General features: G+C 38.8%; 1 protein-coding gene across 1 annotated transcript; it reads left to right on the top strand.

Moving 5' to 3' along the window:
• Window positions 1–5,940: 5,940 nt before the first annotated feature.
• Window positions 5,941–16,422, top strand: LOC113035406 (opioid growth factor receptor-like protein 1). The gene is made up of 7 exons (XM_026190948.2): window positions 5,941–6,806; window positions 8,764–8,850; window positions 8,972–9,050; window positions 9,305–9,383; window positions 10,662–10,728; window positions 11,571–11,716; window positions 12,989–16,422. The coding sequence occupies exons 1-7, from the start codon at window positions 6,621–6,623 to the stop codon at window positions 13,533–13,535; spliced, it is 1,191 nt and encodes a 396-aa protein (XP_026046733.1). The 5' UTR covers window positions 5,941–6,620; the 3' UTR covers window positions 13,536–16,422.
• The last annotated feature ends 897 nt before the right edge of the window (window positions 16,423–17,319 follow it).

Here is a 17,319-nt window from a genome sequence, read left to right as displayed (position 1 = left end):
AACAAGACAAAGGAACAAAGGACAAACCATCCAAGATACAATAAACCTCTTAAGAAAACTTTGATGAGGACAGTTTCTGGTCCATCATAAAAAGTAACACTCTGCATTTTTCCTTCCCACTGTCACCAAGCGCTTGTTCAGAGGTGAAAACCTGATTGATGAGATTTCTCTTTTATATTGTAAAGTCATGAATTTACATATAAAGGTCTTTGAGGTTATTGTTATTGTGTTTGGCACAATACAAATAAAACTGGATTGAATTAGACTGAATAAAATTGAACTGCACTGGAAAACTTGTTTGAACTTATTTTACCTGTATGTACTTTTTTCTGTTGTTTATCAATGCTGGTATGACGACTGTTCATGTGGTGTTCAGTTTGCAAAAGGACATAGCACAATCACCTTGTATTCATTAATCATTTATTAATCAGTGTGTTTAGTAGACTATGTTTAAACCTCAGTTATACCAAAGCAAGCATTGGAAAGTCATTCGCACGGGAGTGTTTAAAGTTGTCTCAGGTTTTATTTTATTTTAGTTCTCATGCAATGCCTCAAACATTTTAGAAGTTGCATTTTATTTTTCAGCAAATAGGCTGATCTGAGCATGAGTGATCAGTATATTAACGATTATGTATTCGCCTAAGTCACGTACTGTGTGTATCACATGTATTGTGGTTCTTTTTTGTTTTTGTCTTTGAGCGTAGTTTTAAGACGGGTGCCACCTGCGTCCCTCTGGATCCCTGTTTATGGATGGCTAACGGCTCAGATTGTCTTCTACTGTGTTCCAGTTTGTTTGTCTACAGCTTAATCCCCTGGGGGCGCTTTTTGTCTACTTTTCATCTATGCTGTTACGTGCCAAGGGGTGTGGCTTTGCTTTTGTACTCTGTTTTGTGTTCTATTCATCTTTCAGGCGTCAGGCCTCCTCTGATTGGCCAGTTCGAAGTTGATTGGCAGGTGTCTATTGGCTGGACTGGGCTCAGTTGGCCAATCACACTCCAAGGAACACTACAAATGAGCCGCTCCCTGGCCAGCTGGTGGCTGCTGGCTTCTGCTTTGACAAACATTTGCGAACAGGCATCTTTATGTTGTGTGTGGTGGGAGGCTGGACAGGTAAGCCGGGGTACCCTATACACTGGTTGTAGATTTTACTCTGTTAGTCACACTAGGTTATGCGGTTGATGCCACCCTTGTATGTTTTCACTGACTTTTATCGTGTAGCTAGGTAGGCCTTTTGTTTTGCATTTTTCTTTCAGTTAGGCTAGGCCCTGGAAGCTACTGACCTCTTTTTGCTTTATTACTTTCTTTGATTTGGATCAACCGCCCAGTCCTCCTCCCCCACCTCTTTACTGTTGTTAAATTTGACTATCCAGGCAAGCACCCAATAAATCCTGCCTGATACTTAACTGTTCTGTGGTCTTCCTCCTTCATTGATTGTGGTTGTCCAGTGTTGCTGTCTCCTTCCTACCTTTGCCTCCGCCATGGTGGGGGGGACGTAACATATGCTTTATTGAGTTTATTGAAACTGTTATTCAGTACACTGTTTTTTGGAACTTGAGGCTGCATCTCCAGTGAGTTTTGTGCGATTTTTCACTATAGTAGCATTAGCTTGACAGTGAGCACTAGTATTGCCAAAACACATCATTCTGACACCATCCTGCAACAACAGCAAAATACTTGCCAAGTAAGTTGGTCATGTTAATTTGAATTTTTATTAATATATGAATGATTTAGATAATTCATTAAAGATCATAAAGTTAAAATACACATTAGAATAAACTAATAAACACAGGGTACAACAAACACAGCAGCCAATACATATAAAAACTATAATTATTACAGACCAAGAAGTTTGTGAAAATTTAGAAATGAATTTATTGTAACGTTTGGCATTCATTGCACTAAAATAGAGATGGCATAAAAACAGCGGACTCACAGTGAAACACCTCATTGATCTCACGACTAGCTACAGAAATGTAAGAAACATATTTAATTTAAATTTAAATTTCAAAACTTAAATTTTAACTACTGATTTTATCTACTGTTCTGATTTTATCTACTGTTTTTTTAATCAATTTTAAATCATGCTTTTTATTTGTTTTTGTTTTTAATGTCTCTGTAAAGCACTTTGAATCACCTTGTTGTTGAATTGTGCTATATAAATAAACTTGCCTTGCCTTAATTAACTATTGTAGAAGTAAAACTTTGACAGTTTATCATCTCAGTCACGGTCAGCCAGTCAGAATTCAGTTTTTCCCCCTCAGAATTCTGGGGAAAAAAAGAAAGAAAAGACATCCCCACTTTTTTTCCAGGGGCCCTAATCCTCCTCCATAGTTCTCAGTAGAAGTGGTCAAAATTGGTTTTTTTGATCCCACACACCCCCAAAATAATATTTTTAGGCAAAGTCATGAAATATGAAATGATGGGGTATTAACAGAGTGACAGGATGTTTAAACTGATTGAAAAGTTCCATTTGAAATTACCTGGCACTTATTTCTGTTTTTGTTCTCGCCCCTTGTCTTTGATGCCAGCTTGTTACTGAGTAACTATCTTGATGCACACAACTGGAAGGAAAGTCAGGCTGCAGCACACTGAAAAATGAATTCACTCGACAGTAAATGCATTAACCTGCCTATCGGTTTTAATTGCATGTTAACTGGAGGTGTTGGAATATCATACTGGATCGTTCCAGCCCACTTTAACCTCTGAGTACATGGATGTATGTAATGTAATGAGCCTGAGAGGATGATACTGCAGTCTGCCAAACCCACAGCAAATTATGTTGGCAGGAATATTCAAGTGCAGAGGTGTTTTACTATTCTGGAGATTTATGCTGTATACCAGCACTGAATCCAGACTACAGGCTATGGTGAATCTAACCAATGTAATATTACACATAAATTTTACACATAAATAATTATTATTACTTTTTTTTTAATTTGCCTGCTTAGCATGTGGTTAAAAAAATCCTTATCTTGGACAGTTTGAAAAGTATACACAACATCGAGAGAGTTTTCTTGTTTTCACAGCCCTTTAAATACATCCTCTTAGTGAATTTTGCTTGAGTATGATAGTTCTAAACTTAATTCCTCATTTTGTAAATGTAAATTCCACTGCTTCCGCAGTTGTCAGTAAAATAGAGGACCAATGCAGTGTGCTAACTGCCACAGAAACAACAGCACCTGGATGAAAACATGTTTGTATTTGTCAGATAATTAAACCATTTTAATGTAACATGAGTCACTTGAAAAGGCAGTTGTTTGACCTTCATTTTGACTGTGAAAATTTGTAATTTTTCACTTCTTTTTAACATGTTAGCAACCAAAAACAATCAGCTACCCTGGTCCTGGATTTCCACTATAGACAACAATGGTTTTATAGCTGTAAGAATTCTTTAAATACATTTCCACAACTTTGGTACAAAATTACGTTTTTATGGAGAAATGAATCCCAAAATAAACTACACAGGTTAACATGAAGGAGCTGACTAACTGCAGCTATTTCAGATGTTAATTTCAGATAAAATTTTCTATAATGTTAAATTTGAGTCATATACCATCTATACCAAATTCAGTTTCTGTGTTTGATGTGCTGACAGGAAGCACTGATGATACTCTCTCGATTGCCTCACTGTAGTTTCACTGTAGTTCCACATTGCGCAGTTTTCTCTTGACCAACAAATGACTCTATCCTCACCTCACTGACACGTTTCACCCAGGCCACCACAAATCCCTGTTTAAGGGCTGGAAGTTCAGAGTCACATCAGTGTCATTCACTCTGCCAGGAACTGCAGACTCCCCTCTGATGAATCATCTTCCTAGTCTAACAGAAGCCAAAGCACAGGCTTAAGCAAATCAAAAACACCCACTCGATCTGGACTTGTATGTGCTTTTGGAGGTCAGAGCTGACTTTATGACATTTGCTTTAAAAATTTCTTTTAAATTTTTAAACGATAATCACTTTTAGAAATAGGGTATTTGCTTTAACTACACTTTGCTTGAGTTAGATACAAAGGAGGATGCACTGATCTTTATCTGTTTACACCAAATTCTGACTCCATCCAACTGTCAAAGCAGAAATGAAGAGTCAGGCAACATTTTTCCAAATGTTTTGTTGTGCAGTTTGAATAAGTCAATACAAACTGTAGCTTCAGTTTTCTGCTCTTAGCTACCACGAGCGACACGTGTGGTCTTCTGCTGCTATCCATAGTTTTCATATGACGTGACGTACTGTGGTCCTTTACCCGCCAGCCATCCTTCGAGCATCTTTAATTTTAACTTAGCCGTCATGATGAAGCAATATTTTACCCGTCAGGGTAGCAAGTTGGTCACCTGACTGAAAGTCCAGATTTAACAGGTGGTCAACAAGGAACGGACTCATTATGCATGTAGGATTAGTTTCTGCAATGTGATTAGCTTGTTAGATATTTGCATTAATGATTAACGATTGATTAATTCATTATTTAATATGTATACATATACAGTCAAACCCTGCAATAAACCCTCTTTCACCAACAACCCAGGCTGTCAGTGGTGAACCTATATGAAAGCTTAGCATGACACTGTAAATTGATTTTTGTCCTCAAGGACTGTGCCTCTAAAAGGACTAAAATCTTTGAATGATAGCTAAAATTGGCCGAACTGCAAAAATTTTTTTAACATTTTTTTTTCTTGAATTTAGAGCTTTTTTGTTGCAAGATCCGCTAAAGGAAAATGAGGAAAGAAAATAGTTTCATAGAAAGTCTGAAACGGAACAGCAAGAAGAAGAACAATGAACAGTCCTTTACAGGAATTTTCATGGCAAGATAATTTAAGCAACTTTGTGAGTCATAAGAAACAAACAGATGCTTGATTGAAACCTGCCACAAGCCACACGATAGGGAATTCCCTTTATTAAATCTGTAAGTGGTATCTTGGCAATTTATCACAAGATGTATGCACTTACAAACATTATAAGCTTTTATCCTGAGAAAAAGAGTGGCATGATGTAAACATTTACATGAGCTCTTGTTACACCATAAGGATGTAATTCTTTTCTGTTTATATCCATACTTTAAAAGTTTTTTAAGTTCTATAAATTGGGTTAAAAACAAAACGGCAAATACAATAACACTTTTAAGAAATCCACTTTAAAATCAATAAGATCACATGGACTTTCCAAAGGAACAACCAACACAGTTTCACTTTCCTCCTGGAGAGACATAATCGCTGTTCTTGTGTCACGTGATGCACTTCTGGTCCTGATGCTGTTGTTGTAATGATATGTATAGAAGGTGATTAATGCCACAGAGCAATAGAATACAGCAAATAAGAAACATTGTATCTGCCAGTAATGATGATAGACTCCTTAAAATACTTACAAAGAATCATAAAGAGCAACATAAAGGTATTTGATTTGGAGCTCTGTTGGAAATGTGCTGTAAATATCATATTTGCATCATTTTTACATATTCACAGTTAATGTATAGTATATAAAATTGAATAAAAGTTTTGTGGCATTATTTTTGTAATTAATTCCTGAAAAACCTCCCAGGATTCAGTCAGTAACCATGACTGCAAAGGGAACAACTTGGGACTCTTTGAACATTCTTACTGTTTTTATCAGAGTAGTTGCAGAGGGACAGACAGTGGCACATGCTTAAGCTACTGTAAATAGCCTACATATTCCAAAAGAAAAATCCTGGGACATATTTTGTGATTGCAGAAAGCCTTGTATCAATAGCATACAACACAAATTATGTATTTAACAACACTGTACATTGTTAAGTTCTTAAATTAGTTAACATTTGGCATTAACCTTAACTACAAATGTGTATTTTGATGATACAACATTCACTTTTTCTTATGAGAGTTGTTTTAATTTTACCTTTTCAATCATAATTTGTGTTTCATTAAAGAGCATATGATTCTTTGTATTCAGTTATTAAAATTCCAAACTGGGTTTGCTCATTTAAGTTTAGCTTTTATTAGTGTTTGTTTTAGTGTTACGCTTTCGTAGTCCCAATAAACATGTAAGCATAAGTGTCCTCAAGCTGATTGTATTGATGTTAAAAAAAAAATCAATTTTTGCTAGTTATCCCAGATAGCAAACAATAATTGAAACTGTGCTAAATTAATCTTTTACTGTCAACTTTAATTTGACTGAATCAATATTAAATTCTGACATTGATTCTTGATCATTTTTGCACCTTTTCAACATCACTGGCAGCGTAGACTACATGTATACTTACACATATATTAGTAATCTACCCTTTTTTATTTTATTTTGTTGTTATTTTAGGGGGGTTTTTTATTTGGAGGTTTTCCACTTATAGTTTTAGTCTCTAGCTTAGCTTTACTCAACTGTAACCTTGTTTCATACAATTCACAGGTGTAAGACCGCCTCTTGCCTCTGCGGCACTAATGGCCTCTCATACAGAAACACGCATCATCCTTCCAGTGTGGAAATCCCCCTTTTCTGCCATTTAAAAGCTCCGCACTGAGCGCAGTGCAAACCCACCGCTCTGCAAACCGAAAAACGAGGCTGGGTGCAAAATTATGTAGTATTTATACCTTTTTTTTTTTTTTTTTTAAAAGCGATAATTAAAAAGAAGAAGAAGAAGGCGGTTATTGCATGTTTTTTAGATGGGAAACCTGGTGGGCAGCTGGCGTTTCAAGGAGCCGAGCACGATTGAGGAATGTGACTCGACGTGGGGATCGGACTCGGAGAGCGACGAGCCGGCGGCTGAAGATGATAGCGGCATCTCCGACTCCGTCAGCCCGGCGGAGAGCGAGAGGGCCGCGGGGCACGCCGGAGACAGCACACCGCAGGTACGTTTCACGCCGGAGAGCCGGGACATGTGGGCCACCGGCAAAAAGGCCGGGACACAGTAAGGACAACCGGGCTACGGTGATGTCTGCACCCGAGACACAGCTCACACCAAACTTTCATTCAGAAATACGTCAAGTTCATGTACCGTGAAGACGTGCTGTACACGCATGCTGTGGAAAACGGCTGTACATTTACGCGGGGACAAATTATAGGGGACAGGTTCTCCTCGTAATTTAGAGCAAGATTAAAATGGAAAAAAAATCCACATGAGAAAATCATAGCGACAATCCTTCTGCCATACTGCCATTATTTCAATATGAGTTATGAGTTCACATAACCACTGAATTATCTGCCGGGAACAAACGATCAGCAGCAGCTCAGCCTCCTCTGGGACCGTGTACAGGCAGGTTAATGACCACACACACGGCAGCCAGGCAGGATAAGGACGAGGTCGCCCTTTATTGCGATGTTTTATTTTTAAATGGACTCAACCAAATAAGTTTTTTTTTGTTTTGTTTTGTTTTGTTTTTTGTGGAAGTTTAGATGCATTTAGCAGGTTACTGCCGCAAAATTATAACCTATTCAAACTCCCAAGTGTAATTTTCAGAGTAAACCGTGTCTGTACATGTGCTGATTCAGCACAGATAATGTTAAATACGGTAAAGATAGAAATAACTAATAAATTCTGAATGCTAGAGAGCGTTAGTGCAATAAATTCTAGTATTTAAAATACTGCGTATTTATCCCCCCAGCCCTCATGCTACAGCCATGCTGTGATCTTACTGTAGGCATCAGCACGCCAGGTGGGACTGTGCAAGCTAGGTGTCAAAATCATGCCAAATTTGAGAAGAAATGGATTCAGTCTTGGGTTTCTTACTGTAAACTACTGTCATACATGTTATGGGCTACATCCTGTTCACGTGATGTTTGTTAATTATCAAAGTAATCTAAGGAACCATAACTCCAACCCTACACTGCCTACAGGTTTACAAAGAAAGTGAAAACGTTTTATTCTTTTTAGGCTACAGACACATAAACTGTGTGCAATAACGTTCAGAGTAGCTGACGGGATTGTTGTTATTAGGCTATTTCACACTGTTTTATAATACAGAAACCAGCAGGTTATAACAGTCGAACAGGAGCAATCTTTCATAGATTATTTCTTAAAAGTTAAACCAGACTTATGGTTTTGCTCTGTTTTTATAAGTTGGACTTTTTTTTAAAGTCAGGAGGGAGATAGTTTATGGATTATAGTAAATGACCTAAGAAGTAAGTAAGTAAGTAAGTAAAATTTATTTATATAGCGCTTTTCACAGATAAAAATCACAAAGTGCTTTACAACACAGAAAATGGGAATATAAAAACAATATAACAGTAAATAAAACAATGTAAAACAATAAAACTATAAAAACAGCATAAGAAGAAATTAATCAAATGCTTTTCTAAATAAAAATGTCTTCAGCTGTTTCTTAAAAGAATCAATGGAGTCCGTTCAGCGAAGAGACAGTGGGAGAGAATTCCACAACCGTTGTGCCACAGTCTGAAAGGCCCGATCACCACGAGTTTTAAAACGAGTGCGCGGTACCACCAGCAGTCTCTGATCTAATGACCTTAAAGCCCAAGAAGATGTATGTGGTTTCAGCAGGTCAGATAAATATTGAGGAGCCTGACCATGCAGGGCCCTAAAGGTTAGAAAGACCAAAGAAACACATTTCACTTTAAATTTTATGAAAAAAATGACCCCGATTAGACAGAGGTGTCTGGTTGGTGGTGGTTCACATTAGTGCTGATGTAAATTGTCCATTTTTATGAGAAAAACATAGATATTAATGTTCCAAGCAACTAAATGTTTTTAATTCAGCTAAATGGCATCTAAGGGCAACACACCATCTGTTTTCTTTTTTCCATTCTTAAGAGTCTTTTTTTTCTGTCTTTCCTTCTTTCTTCCTCTTTCAGTTGACTGACTCCCCGGAGTCTGTTCCAAAGATGAAGAGGAGTTTCTATGCCGCCAGGGACCTCTACAAATATCGGCACAGCTACCCGGTACATGAACACACACATGTGTACCCTACAATGAGAATAGACAGGCTTCATCACACACATACACTCACACTAATGCAGACACCCTTTGTGATATATTTTATCTGTGTGTGTTCATGTGAAGAACTTCAGAAGGTCCCGGCAGCCCAATGAGTACCGCAACCTGCGCTTCTACCTGAACAAGATCCCTCTAGTGCCTGATGGTCAGATATCACACACACACACACAGAGAGAAAAAAGTGCACTCTCCATGCAGATCTGTTAACACTGGAGAGAAGTGATGTTAGTGCTGGCCTTAGTGAGTTTTGTTTGGCTAAAGGTCAAGTTTGACAGGGAAAGCCCAGCAGATTAGTGGACTGATCCACTGTTTAAACACACGTACACACACACACACACACACACACACACATGCAATACAGATCTATTTTGCAGCTATTTAGCTCCTCTTTCTTCTCAGGTATCTACATAGAGGAGATTCTCTCTAAGTGGAGAGGCGACTATGACAAACTGGAGCACAATCACACCTATATTCAGTGGTGAGACATTCCCTCCATTTGTTTTAATATTCATGCAGCTTGTGTGTTTGTGCATCAAGTTGTTCTTAGCCTGCAAGAAGGCACGGTAACATGACATGTCAAAGCTTCCTTTTTCTATCCTGTTACAGATTAAAGTTCAATAAAAAACAGGAATATTTTAATGACCGCTCACTTAGTTTAACCTGTCCAGTCAGGTTTCAGAACTGATTTTAGTGGCTTAAACCCCTGGGACATGGACCGGTACCAGTCCGTGAGTTGTTTGGTACCAAGCCGCGAGAGTTGAGGCTCGGGTGTGAAATTTATGGTTTTCGGAGTTTTTATTGTTAACTTTTATCGTTTCTCTGGGTCTTTTCCTGTGTTGTAGTTGTGTGTCTTATTTTGAAAGAAATGTTTACGCGTTACCATAGAGACCAGAGCGCATTAAAGGGCAGAGAAGACACGTGACTCTCAATGTTGTTGAGTCGTTTTATTAGCAGGAGGACACTGCTAATAAAGTTACACAATTAAACAGTGAATTCGCGTTTATTATTATATTTACAAAATACCACAGTTTTTGCCTTGGTCGTATCATTTTATTTTGTTGTATTTGTCCGCGACACCTTTATCCGCGACACAACGCGACTACCACCGTGAAAATGTTGTTTGATATTAAATCGGTCCGTGGCGCAAAAAAGATTGGGGACCGTTGGCTTAAACGGTGATTGTCACATCAAGCTTGACAACTGTAGTTAGCTTGATATGGCTTCCATGTTTGATATGTAACATGGAAGTGTTACAATGCACAACAAGTGTTAAAGGGGAACGACTTGCTTTTGGGGCCAGCCTCATGTGGCCATTGAAGGAACTGCAGTTATTTGGCACATCCATGCTAGCTTCATTGTTAAGTAGGCAAACACTCCTATTCAGTCTATTTTACATGTGTTTTTGGTCTTCATGTACATACACAGCAACTTCCAGGCTCTATGTGCAGGCTGCCTTTTTTGCTGCTGACCTTTACATGTTTGATATAGTGAATGTAGCGATTCACATAGTTCTGGTAGGGTTGCCAGGTTAACATTCGGTGGGAAGGTTTTAGCAGTCACTTTACTAGCCTAGAAGAAAGAGGTGGACAGCCTTTACATACCATGCACAGTGAGCAAACAGTAGCACCTGCTGAGAAATTACACTGAGTAATTATCTTCATTATTTGGTAGGCAGATGTATTTCTTGACCATCACATCCCTGTAGTTATTGTGTTGTATGTTTTTACAGTGTTTTTACTCCATTTCTGTACCCCAGGCTGTTCCCATTAAGAGAACAAGGGCTCAACTTCTACGCACATGAACTGACTCAGGACGAAATCAAAGTGAGTTTCGTACACATATTCTGTCTCTACTAGTCTGTGATGGTCCGCTTTATTAATGCTGTGCTTCATTAAACTGTGATGACATGTGCTTGATCTCCAGCTGTGCTCCTGCGGACACTCTTCTTTTTATAGTTTCTACCTAAATATCTGTTGTTTGGTGTTAGATTTCACTTCTGCTTTCCTACATTAGCATATTAGATCGTTTTTTTACTTAAATGTGGTTATATTCAGACATATAACACTGAAAGCTTTCCACCTGTGAACCGATTTTGATGCTTTCATTGCAAAGAACTATGAGTTGCTCACAGTTAGTGGAGTGTCGCTGGCAGCTCAGGTGCATTATAATGCGCTTTCAGTGCAGGGGGAAAACACAGCTCAGTGTCACGGTTTTGCTAATGTTTTGCATCACTGCTTTAGTTGTGGCTTTTCATCGCACAAGTGTTTCCCATGGTTGAGTCTTTACATTTCACTACCGAAATAATTTAGCACAAATTTAGCAAATTTTGAATCGAGTGAAGTTTTAAGAATGCCGATACACTCTCGTTTAAATAAGTCGCTCAAATGTGACAAAGCAAACAACCGTTCTGGGAAATACTCATTCAGCTTTGGCTCTGACTAAATTAGACATCTGTTTGAACAACACAGCTGGTTTGCATGTGCATGCTCCCATTAAAAGTAGGTAGAAATGTGTCCCTCATGAAATTTCAGACTCGTTTTCGGGCGATTACCCAGTGTTTGCATACAGCTTTCTCTTCTGCTTCTTCTGATCACCTAAAGAGAAAAGCTGCTTTTGTACACAACCTGTCTGTTTGTTTCTGATTTGTTGTGTTGAATCACATCAGGAATTCCAAAGCACTCGGGAAGCAAAGCGGAGATTCCTGGCAGCCTATTCCCTCATGTTGGACTTCTACGGCGTCAAGCTGCTGGATAAGAGTGGCAATGTTGCTCGGGCTCCGAACTGGCAGGAGCGCTTCCAACACCTTAATGAGTAAGTACACACACACACTTGCGAACGTTATATATTTAAATGCACTGTGCAGTAGCTTGGGGGGGATAAAATTGCAGCTACAATTTGTGTGAAGTTATCGCATAGTTGCCAGTAGCTGCTTTTCAGTCCTTTAGCAAGGCAATCATTCTAAATCCTTTGCAACTTAATTGCTCCTCTAACAGCAGCTGAATGTGAAAGAGGATGTTTTGAATGGACAAACAGATGGTTAAAGGGCAATTTAAAAGAACAATTGTTGTTGTTTTTTTTGTTTCACATCCCGTTTCGATGTTTTCATTGCTTGAGATAAGGTACGGTGTTTCCTCCTGCCAAAGGACCACCTGAATGCCGCACTTTGCAGTTTACATTAAAGCGTGTGCTTGTCCTTGTACCTAAAACCTTTTAGAAGGGAAAGCATTACTTTCCCTTTTATTACCACAATCTCCTCCAGTCACAAACCTTCCTTAAACCATTTGAATCTAATTGTTGCGTTAAGCTCTAAACACATGGAAAACAAAGCTGACAACAGTGTATTTTCTTTCCATTCTCTTGCCATTAAAATGCACAAAGATGTCTGAATCTGGTTTCTAGATTTCTCATGGGCCAAGTAGCCACACCAAACAGTAAATAAAAATTATATTGCCAGAGACATCAGACATTACATCATGGTTGTATTGAAGGCCATCACCTTTACTTCAATCTAGACCACAGAATGAACAGTGGTTGGGTTGTTCCATAAAACTGCCCATCGATGTGCGATTGTGTAGGGACGTGTGTGTCAGCTGTGGAACAGGCTTGTGATCTGTCCATCTTTTAACCTATACGTGTGATAAGTGGTATAGGTAGAGCAATAAATGGGTACTTTTAACCGCCCGTGTCCACAGAGAGGTGATGGTTATCGGGAGGACATTATACCAACACAGGGTTATCTGATGCTAGTGGATATGGACGTGCAAATCGTGCAGGAAAAAAGCTGTTACACCAGAAACATTATAAAAGAGACACTGAAGGAATGGGGTCTGAAGATGGTGATACAAGAATAACTTCCAGGAGGAAATAAAGTTTCTAAAAAACAGAAATGATTGGTACGTGCAGTCTTGCAGTCCAGTGACCGTTGAAATTAAAGTTAATTTGATTATGTTTCAAAATAAGTGTCCAAATACTTATTTTGGACACTTATTACAGAGGAGGTCCTAGATGGCTATTTCAGAAAAGCTATTTCAAACTATTCTAATCAATCAAAATTCTCTTTCTCAACCGCCGTGTTTATTGAAGGTCCCACCACAACTACCTGCGGATCACTCGCATCCTGAAGTCCCTGGGTGAGCTCGGCTATGAGGCCTTTAAGGCCCCGCTGGTTCGCTTCTTCCTGGAGGAGTCGCTGTGCCACGGCACCCTGTCCAACATGCAGCACAGCATCCTGGAATACTTTGTCTACACCATCCGCCTGCCAGCCACCCGCCGACGCTTGCTCCGCTATGCCCGCCAACACTACAGACCTGCCCACGCGTTCCTCTGGGGACCACCAACTAAAAAGCGGGGAGGTGGTGCTGGTGCTGGAGGTAGCGTGGGTGCTGGAAGTAGTGGGATTAGGGCGCCTGCTCCAACACCAGAGCAACAGAGGAGGGGGATGGAGAGCACCATATTCACACCTGCAGGTAGTGGAAATATTGTGTCTTCCCACAATGCCACGATGTGCCATGAGCTGGCTGAAGGAGGACTCAAGGGCTGCACGGGACTTGGTCCCAACATGGGAGGAGCGCTGATGATGGTGGGAGCTCGAGCAGAGAGGAATGAGTTCAATGAGATGATTCCTTTGTAGGGAAAAGTTTTGAAAGCAGAAAACAAAAAACAAAATGAACCACTTAAATTGTAAAGAAATAAACTTGCTTTGTGGAAGGACATGCAAACCAAGGCAGTAAAACACAGGTACAGATGTTTGAGCTGTTAATGAACACATCATTAGAATCTGTTTAGTTTAAGGGCTGACTATAAACTCAAACAGTACTTTATTTATTGCAAGAGAATTATCTTAACTGAATTTGGGATTATAATCTAAAGCTGGGTTATTTTTTGTTTGTTTGTGCTTTTGGTGGGGTTTGTATCCTGAGCTAAGATAGCCGAATCCCAAAATTATCTAAACTAGTAGAGAAAGTTTGACAGAAGCCTTATTTAAAGTTTTGGCCTGGAATGCTGAATGTTTGCTGGTGTTGGGATGGTGAGATTATTGAAATATGTAGCTGGAGCTCCACCAAACAACACCCTGGATTGAGCTCCTTTTGTACAGGGTCTGTACAGCAAATGTGAAAAGGGAGATCAGGAAGAATTTGTCTTATTTCCATGTCATGTAAAAAGCATATGAAATAAGACTAATTTGTCAGCAATACTTATAGATTTTTTTAACTTGACTGACTTGAAATTTTCACTTTGTTGTTAATCTTAGGCACAGCTCAGTTATGTATCCGCACTGCGATTTTACTCTCTACATGTTAAAGGTAGCCAATTCCGCTGAAAATTGTACAGAACTATATAGCAAAAAATAAAACGTGTTGGTAAGCTGATATCTTTAAGAAATACTTAAGAAAAGAAAGGCTTTAGGTGACATTATTACCTGTGAACTCTGCAGAAAATTGTGAAATCTAAAACTGTGCAATAAATATTTTGCTATATAACAACCCAGGGCTGCTTAAAGCCAATTATCCAATGGCAGTGACTACACTGATTAAAATAATGCACATTGTATTTCAGTCTAAAAGATAAGGGGAAAATACAAAGTGTGTCAGATAGGTTTGTCGCAGTTCATTTTTTTCTGGTCTTGTAGGCAAGAATTCAGAAAATATTATTAATCCTTCAGCAAAGAGTAGAAATGCTAGTACCAATGTTACCGGAAATTTCCACCAGTTACAAGCTAAAGATGGTGTTTGTATCAGTACTAGCAAACAGGCATAATTAAACTGGTTAAATTATGAATAAATAAAAATATACAAATCATATTTCAAAGTAGGAATTACTGTAATCACATTATATTATAATATACTATATATATCGAGTTTTAGTGACGTGAAAAACAGCCGTGAGCTAGCTTGGCTGCCACACCTCCACAGTGTGTTATGCCACCTAAAAGCCTTCTTCCATTCTTAACTGGAAGTTATGGATTGAAGTTAATGTGATCAGACTGGTGGTGTGCAGTGTGTTCTCATAGACAGTATAAAAGATGGATGTAGCTACCATAGTGTTACCCAAAATGTATGGATATGAGAAGGAGGGGTGGGTCTTGTTAGCTAATGAGCATTTTGTACCACAAATAATCTTCCATTTGGAAAAATTGTATGACCAAGATTTACAACAATAGACTTAATCTTTTTATTATTCAGTAACTAAGCCCATAAACTCATCAGATAAGGGTTTAGAAAGGTCAAGACCAAATAAAAATTGAATTCCACGGGCTTCTATAGCACTGGAAGCCTTTTTGCATCCACAGCTATCGCCATCTGGTGGACTTTAGGTAAAAAGCAGGGTTCAGGCAAATCCGGATTGGCTTCATTTTAATTCAAAGCTATGTCAGACTTTGATACTGTCTATGTGTGTGTTGCACTTTTTGGACAATCTGTGTCTTCCTGTTAAAAGTGCTGTAGGTTTTAAAAGGCTGTGCATCATAGTCATGATATAGTGACGATACTGTCTAACCTTGCAATAATGTGACTTACTGAAATGAGAAGTTAAACACCCTTGTTAGGTTTCAACCATAGCTCAGCCCATGTTTTTGAGAGTTCAAATGTTTCTAGGGCTAGGTTTTCAGTGCTGCTGATATTTCTGCCAGAATCTTTTAAGATGAATTTGCTTGCCACTCAAAACAACAAACAAAAAACAAATCTGGAATAATTTATTTCAGGTTAATGTCAACTCATCGCCCCCAGCATTTCCTTGGTCATGTTTAGTTTTCAATAAAAGGCAAATATTAGACATCAGGAAGTGTGCATTGATCTATCCAGTCAACTTAAACTAAAAGCTAAGTTTTTTAATTATAGGTGTTATCTTAATAGTTATTTGTATGCTTCTAGTAGCAATAGATTAAAAGCCATGTTAAGTATAAGAAAGATTGAAGTTTAAAACTTCTTTAGTTGGCTGTTCTTGCTGTAGGAGGCGGCCATGCGTATGTTAGCTAACAAGGTTTTGACATTGCTTTCCAGCCAAGTGTATCTGATATAATTGTAAAAATAACTTTTCAGGTGAATTATATGATAACATGGGCTCAAGTATTCTGATTTCTAGTATACTCCACATGTACATATGTGAGTATGTGTATGTCTGTGTGATATTCTTAAGTGCCTCTTTTGTATTTTTAATTTTTATCTGGATGCTGTATGGAGTGTCTTTCCTGTACATCCTGTTTTTTGTACAGCGTTTTGATATATACATCATTGTCCACAATATAGTCATGTACACTATGAGTATATGAGTATGGGCAGGAATACATTAGAAGAACTGATATAGAGGAAAAGTTAATACTATATAACACTTGAAATTGTTTGTATTGTTTCTTTGAATAAATTGTGATTGCTACATTGATAAATGTTCACTATGCTTGCTGAACACAGTTTTGTTTTGGGGGGTTTTCAGAACTGACAGGCCACAATAAGTGGACATAAACCCTGAAATGTGAATTTTGCCACATGTAACTCTAATAAAAATGGGGTTGTGGATTAACAGTGTTCGTTTCATTTGTCATCTCATTTTGATGCACAAGTAGTACTAACTAAATTCAAGCAGGTACAGTGTTATGAATGAATATTTTCCCCCTTCCTGATGTATTTTTAGCCATTTTTCTGCATTAAAATGTTTCAGATCATTACATTTTAATATTGGCTAAAGATTTTTTGGAAAAATCTTTGTGGTTGAGGTCAATTTCACTAGCCACAAACAGGCCTGACTACTGCCAGACTTCTTGAGTCAAGAAATCAATCAAAACAACCTGTTTGACAAAGTGAAGAAGTGAAGCGAAGATCTCAAAAAGCAACACATCATGCTATGATTTAAAAAAAAACTCAAAATGAGACAAAACAAATTAATTTTAATCTTTTAGTCTGGAGAGGGCCTCCCTGGAGAGGGAGGCAAAATCCAATCACCACCTCCTCGCGGTGCCTCCTGGATAACCAACCAACGGTGATGGTCTTCGATGTCAGGCGGTGCGACAAGTCGATCGAATCTTCAAATTGTCGCATCAAATAGCAATGGAACGTCAAAATTTGGGAAATGCTAGGGCGTCCCCCGCAGGCGACGCGTGCCGTTCTCGACGGAACGACATGGGAGATCAGCAAGGGCTACCCACTCATGGACGGATTGGGCTAAAGAGACGACTCCATCTTCGTTTTGGAACAATCAATATCGGAACCATGACTGGAACAGAGCGTTCTCACTCCCGAGGCGTAACATGTCGACGTTTTGTCACGTCCCGCGGCGTTCCTGAGGAACGCGAAAGGAGACCTTCGGCGTTCTTATGGTACGCGGCGGGTTATTGCTGGAATCCAGTGCAATGACGCTCCCGCGGTAGTAGACGTTCCAGCCCTGTATTTCAGCCCTAAACCTAACCTTATCCCTAGCCCTGA

Source organism: Astatotilapia calliptera, chromosome 13 (genome assembly GCF_964374335.1).
Source record: "Astatotilapia calliptera chromosome 13, fAstCal68.1, whole genome shotgun sequence".
Lineage (NCBI taxonomy): Eukaryota > Metazoa > Chordata > Actinopteri > Cichliformes > Cichlidae > Astatotilapia > Astatotilapia calliptera.
Note: the sequence above shows the minus strand (reverse complement) of the source record. Positions and strands in the feature narration are given on the sequence as shown.